This window comes from Trichoplusia ni, chromosome 4 (genome assembly GCF_003590095.1).
Source record: "Trichoplusia ni isolate ovarian cell line Hi5 chromosome 4, tn1, whole genome shotgun sequence".
NCBI lineage: Eukaryota > Metazoa > Arthropoda > Insecta > Lepidoptera > Noctuidae > Trichoplusia > Trichoplusia ni.
The window spans coordinates 5,657,677-5,664,371 of record NC_039481.1 but is presented as its reverse complement, the minus strand read 5'-3'; the positions used below and the strand labels follow the sequence as shown (position 1 = coordinate 5,664,371).

At 34.9% G+C, this 6,695-nt stretch overlaps 1 protein-coding gene and 1 long non-coding RNA gene across 2 annotated transcripts in view; one reads left to right on the top strand and one right to left on the bottom strand.

Moving 5' to 3' along the window:
* The window catches only part of LOC113493547 (aquaporin AQPAe.a), a 30,716-nt gene continuing 24,021 nt past the window's right edge, over positions 1 to 6,695 (bottom strand). The window contains exons 5-7 of the mRNA XM_026871567.1: positions 1,931 to 2,095; positions 1,521 to 1,649; positions 1 to 1,258 (exon numbers count right to left, since the gene is read on the bottom strand). Coding sequence (XP_026727368.1) covers positions 1,217 to 1,258; positions 1,521 to 1,649; positions 1,931 to 2,095 — 336 coding nt within the window. The 3' untranslated portion in view covers positions 1 to 1,216. The remainder of the gene's footprint in view (positions 1,259 to 1,520; positions 1,650 to 1,930; positions 2,096 to 6,695) is intronic.
* LOC113493549 lies at positions 1,215 to 5,847 on the top strand. The gene is made up of 2 exons (XR_003400573.1): positions 1,215 to 1,301; positions 5,352 to 5,847. It is a non-coding gene; the product is annotated as an uncharacterized LOC113493549 (long non-coding RNA).

Below are 6,695 nucleotides of genomic sequence, written 5' to 3'. Positions count from 1 at the left end.
CTCAAACCAGATACAAAATAATTTCATTCAATATCTCAAGTTGGTATACTTTTGAACACTTCGGCTTAGTACTACTTAGGTACTATTTAACATGAATCGCCTTACATTACACATTAATGCATTTTGGACGGCTATTTATATTTACCGATAATTTAAAAAAATAATTAAGAATATTGTCGGCACGTACCTACATAGTATGCGAATGTAACACGATTTACAATCAAACATAAATATCGTAAAATTTCATTTGTTACTTTACTTACTACGCTAAACGGGTTATTCGTCAACTGAACACACGATGCTGGACACACGAGTGTTCAGTTGGTGAAACTCATAATTAATAATTATAATAAATTCTTTTGTATAAAAACATTTATCTGTGTGACTGTACTTTCTTATAAATCCAAGTAAAATATGAACGTGAGTCCAGTTGGTGAAAACATAAAAGTGATTTAATTTACCTTACACTATCTGGACACTCTAAAAAACGTGGCGTGTCCAGATAACGAAAGAATTTATTTTGAGTTTCACCAACTGATCACACGCGTGTCCAGCGTCACGTGTCCAGTTGACGAATAACCTCGCTAAACAAGGAGTCACACTGAGTGAGATTAATATTAAATTTTGACTTACCTTAAGAAAGCATTAAAATCTGATATAGAATTTCAAATATCAAAGTATATAAATATTTATTAAATTTCAAACTTATTGTACTACAACAAAATGTTACTTTATAAAACGGGGTTGATATAAAAGTTTTCTGATTTGTTGACATAATTATAAGCGACATTACATGGCAAAAATATTGATATGTAAGTAAGGTATTTACATGGTACATTATATAGTCTATGGACACAAGAACGTTACTGGCTTAATATTAATCTAGTAATAATCTCTGACCACTTCACAGTATACTCGATAGAGTAACGAAAATGGCCGCTAGACTGGTACTAGAGGATTTTTGATCCACGATAACAATTCTTAAAGTTATGCACGTGATTTGTTCGAAATTAACAACGTCATTTGGTTGATTCGGTCACTTTACTGTGTGTTTTTGGTTCACCTATATATTTTAGTTGGTAGGTAGGTAAAGCTTTTCAACGTTGCAGTTGTATTAAAGCTGTCGTATTTCGTATCAGTAGTAAGGTGGAGTTTGGTGAAGGTGTGATGGACCCGGGCGCGGCGCCTGCGCGTGCCGGGGCCACGTCCAACGCTCTCAAGCCATGTCGTCGCCCTTGCCGCCGTCCAGCCTCTTCAGCTAAACAAGTACAAATATTAATAGACCTCAAAACAACACGCAGGTGATAAATGTGATGTCTATTTTAATTTTACCTAACCTAGGGTCTATTTTAAGTGCTTTATCTTGGCGCTGTTGATTTACTTACGCTGTGCTCCACCGTCCATGCAGTGGGAGGCACTCGTCCAGTACGCTTGTAATGTAGTGAAACATTTATTAACTTAGCTACTTATTAACATAATACAAAGTTGGAGGTATAAACTGGTATAGATGTGGCGGTTACCTCTTTCTCGTCCCCTGCCACGGAGCGGTAGCGAGGCGGCGTGTGCACGTCGGCGGGCGGCGCGGAGAACCCGTGCACGTACAGCAGCGCGGCCGCGATACCGCCGGCGATGGGGCCCGCCCAGTAAATCTGTGCACATTGTAGTACTCATTTTTAATATACACATAGACATGGCCTCCTATCAAAAAGCCTTGATTTCAAGTGAAAAAAACTACTTGAGGTATATTTAAAAATATATCCCTAAGGTAGGTAGTTATCGGAGGAGTGAACGTAAAGAGGGTAAGATTGGTGGTACTTTAAGGTACCTACTACATTAGCAGTGTTAACAACTTAACTTTTAATATTATATGGTTGTGACACTTATGACTAACGGCCAGCTTTTAAATATTTCCCAAATAAAATTTGCTTACCCAATGGTCAGCCCATTCGTTAGCAACCAGTGCTGATCCGAAGGAACGGGCCGGGTTCATGGCGGAGCCGGTGTAGTCCACAGCCAGCAAGTGGCCCAGCGTCACAGTCAGGCCGATGGCCAGTGGCGCCGTCGACTTGTGGTCCGGCTTGTGCGGGTCACATACCTGTGTAAATAAGAACAAATATGTTAGAAGTATCTTTCCTTAGCAAATTTTAATTGAAAAAACAGCCTATGTTATAACATACATATATGGGTCGAATTGCTTCTATTAAACGCTAGGTGGCGGTAGTAGCACCCGTTCGTTCTTGAACATATAAAATGATGAATGCTTGATTGCCACATATACATTACGGGTACGGTTGTAGGGTAAAGATAAAATTTCCTGTTATAGTTAAAGAAATTCCAATTGCATTTTCAATTTATCCAGTGGATATTTTTATTAATCGGATCCAAGATTTTAATTTCGAATTTAAATCACTACGAGTTTTATCTCATTTGCAATACAATTATAGACTTAATTTTGGCCGTAGCACTCGAAGACTGCGGATAGGTACTCTTAGCTCGAAAGAAGATAATCGACTTCTTGGTACCTTGTAACAAAGTCGTGACAAATTTTAAACTCGAAAACGAGTGTCTGTAGCCCGATCGTTGTTCAATTAGCAAAAAAGTCCCTAAGTACATTTTAGTTTAGGTATAGACTACCGTGCTCTAGTTGCTAAAGCCTTTAAATGTAACGTTTTTTAATTATATCTGGTATTTAATGATTTTATATATTATATACCAATTAATATCGACCTAGTTAATCGAAATTAGGTCGTCATTCATTAGTGACTGTAAGTAATCTAAAAAATAGAAATCAATCAAAGCTGTCGAAATCTTCTTCTTCTCTTTCGTTTTCTTGTCTTCTTCTTCTTGTTCTTATATATCTTCTTGTCTTGTTTTGTCTTCTTGTCTTGTCTTGTCTTGTATATAAAAATGAATTGCTGTTCGTTAGTCTCGCTAAAACTCGAGAATGGCTGAACCGATTTGGCTAATTTTAGTCTTGAAATATTCATACTAGTCCAGGGAAGGTTTAAACGGTGAGAAAATATGGAAAAAATGAGGCAAAGTAAAAATACTACGCGGGTGAAACCGCAGGAAACAGTTAGTGTGTAATAAATATAAGGTTGTTTGTCAGTAGTTTAAACATTATAACGATTCTGTCTACCTACTAATGCATCTAAAGATAAACGTTTCATGTTTATTTAGTAAGGTATCTGCTGTCGTGGTAGGAGGCACGTAGGGTACATAACTCAAGTTCTTGTTTAGGTTAAGTTGCCGTACGTCAATCATCTATACTTTTAGAGTATGTACTGCAGACGAGACTCCACTTTATCAATCAATCATTTCGTTTTAGAAAATCTTCATTTATGTAGTTAACTACGAGACAGATGCGTCATTGAATCATTAAGTTAAAACCTAAGATTAGACATTGATTAAGTTTTTTGTCTTTATTATAATGGTCGTCGCATGATACTACCTATATCTTCAATTTATTGCATTGAGTAAGCTAGATCCGCGATGCAAAGTTTATGCATTACCGTGTAGCATAATGTGACATTAGAGACAATATGATCGGTTTGTGGTTTGAACATTTACAGACACTTTTATAGCAAAGCAAATGCAGAAGTAAAAATATAGGTAAGGAATCATTTTTATTTACACTTATCACTAAAATTGATCAATAACAAATAGGCCTTACAAACTAAAAGATTTATAGTGTGTTGTGGAAAGGATAACAATGTTACGTAGGTAGAGACAGATTTCTTACTCATGTGTACTCGCATAAAAATAAAATAAAAAACAAGAAAACTAGTTTCTTTGACGCCGCTCATCCTAGTCGAAACAATTGAAACATTCAATTTGTTAAGCAGGGTAGAGAAGGGTCTATTCCTCTTTCTTTGAATCCTTATTTTAGTAAACCTTACAAAACATCAATGAAATAAATCCTATCCTACAAAGCTGCGTTATAATATTGATTATGTTAATCTATTAGATAGTTACGTACTATTTCGCGAATAAAATACTGAGTTCCGTCACGCAACGTTACTTCGCCGTGTTGTTTACGTTTTTTAGGAGTCTACACGAGAACATTGCGAAATTTATTTTGCTTTTAATTATAGTCTTCGAAATAATGTTTGTTATTTGGGGCGTTCTTGATCCTCTTTTTTTGTTGTTGCTCATTGTTAATGTTAGTCGTACGCTACAGTATGACTTATATTAATTCAGGTGCGCGCCAATTTATTAGTAGGAATTTACTTTGGAGAAGGTTTAAGCTCGTGAGATTAATGTTTTTTTTACAGACCAAATCCATCATAAGGTATCTGTCCACGAATGGCACATAATACAGAAATAGGTAAAAAAACTGCGTGCCAAGCCAAGTTAAAATTGTTTTATCATCGGATTTGTCTTTAACATTTTTGTCGTGACAAATTGGAAGCACGGTGGCTCACGGAAAATCTAATGGTTCAAATGTTGAATAAGAAAGATTTACGGCACGAAGCGGCCCAATGTCAAATTGATGTCGTATTTTTTGTTATTACATGCAGTCATATCCGTTAAAACGTACACCGATTAAAATGAAGTTTTTTTATGACTTGTTCTCTTTTTGTTTATGCATAGTCGTCGGTAGTATTTAATAGTCTGACCCAAAAGTGCTTAAAAAGATCTGACGCGATTTCCAACCGCTGTTGTATGGGAGACTAATCATTATAATTTAGATCCAGATCTTATGATACATTTTTTCGAGTAAAATTGAAGATTTTATTGCGCTGTCCGTGTTCACATTTATAAATGTCACACTTTTTTAGGAACCTAGCCCTGCTAAACATTATATGTCTGTGTTTTAAGTATAAATAAGAGGTATTAGCGGGTGGTTCAGTCGGTAACCCTACTGGGTAACCGCAAGGTATACTCATTGGTATTAATTACATATAATTATACAGTGAGGTGCATTTGTAAGGACATGTTTACTGTAGTGACATTGAATTATTACGAGGCTGCCTCAACCAGATCACGAATGCATTATTATTTAAATGTGAATAAGGTAATTCGTTATATCCTTTCCGGAGTAGATGTAGGTAAGCAATACGCAAGTCTTCATAAATACTTGTTAATGAATTGTCTAATTCACCACGCCTCGTCATCTCTAAGGCATCATCATGATATATTTATAATATTTATATTCATGTGACATAATCTCTTAAGCTTTATTGCCTATTTAATGTCTTGTAATGTATAAATCCTTAAACACAGCACCTCAACACTGTACCTATCTACCTCATTTACAAATTAAAGAGATGTACGCTTTTAATATTACTTACAGACTAATTAATATGTTGGAAAGTATTTTTTATAAGGTACTGACTATTTTGTTACAGAAATTGGGGGTCTACGAGTGCGTCTTACAGTAAGATCGCAGTTTGCAGCAACAAGACTTGAGGATGAGGTGGTAGGCCCCTGAATTTGCGCTCAATGTTTGATTTACCTTGTCCCTTTTAGCTCATATTCCTTGCGACAAAAGACTACAAACTAATAATGCTGCTGCACGAACTCGTTATTTTTACGTGATTTATTTTGTTAAGGATAGATCTAGTTCTTGCCTTTGTCTAACAATGGAAACTTTTAAAATATTTCATTATAAAAACCCAGATTGCTGCTCGGTTCCGCTAATAATGCTGTGTCACGAAACGGCTGATGGTTTCGCTGACAAGATTTGTTTGACTATGCCGATAACTAGCTAGAAAAGTCGGTAGAAATCTAGCTATAATCTAGATTTATTCATGCACGAAAACGTATATATAGCTATTATACGTTTTCATGCATGAATATAGATATAAAAAATACCAAATAAGAAAATAAAGAACTCCTTATCATGATCTTAATTTTATTACAATTTCCGGTGGAATTAAATCTCATCTCTGCGTTCAGAAAATCTTTGTACAAATATCATAATATGTATGTACATACAAATCTAATGGAGAGTACTACTTTTGTACAATGTAAGGTCCTACCTGTGTGGCTGTGTTGGAGATCGTGTAGACTCAGATGCGTGACGAAGGACAAGTTCTTAGACATTATACCGTTCTAGTTGTAAATCGTAATTAATTCTAGGTACTAGGACGTATTTTTTGCTGTGCAATCTTCGTAATATAGCAATAGGTATGTCATAGTTTTTTATAATTTTATATCTTATCTTCTTTCCCTAATTTACTCATATACTGGGTTATACAGTTTCTGAGTATAGTTTTTTTATTGCATATTTTGACGAAATAGATAATTTTAATCGTATGCCATTGACTGAAGATTATAGAATCCGTAAAAAGAGATCTATTACCGATTCATCCGCAAAACTCATCCGAATTATTTTAGTTCCCGATTCATCCGAAAAAATATTCCCGATTCATCCGAAATCCAAATTATAATTATATAATTACCAATTCATCCGAAAAAATATTCCCTTTTCATCCGGCATGAAAATATCCTTAAATAAGACAAGAAAAAGTATAGATAGCAGAAAAAATATTTTAAAATATATTAACTCATATTTTTAATATACTGTATTAGGTATTACAAATTATATGTATGTATAAATACAAGTACTCACTTTTTTACAATATTTTTTCACTTTTTAACTGACTTCCCAAAAAGGAGGAGGGTCTCAACTCAGAATAATAGATAAGTCCTAAAGTTGATTTTTATGGTACTGTATTACTGGTGTTATT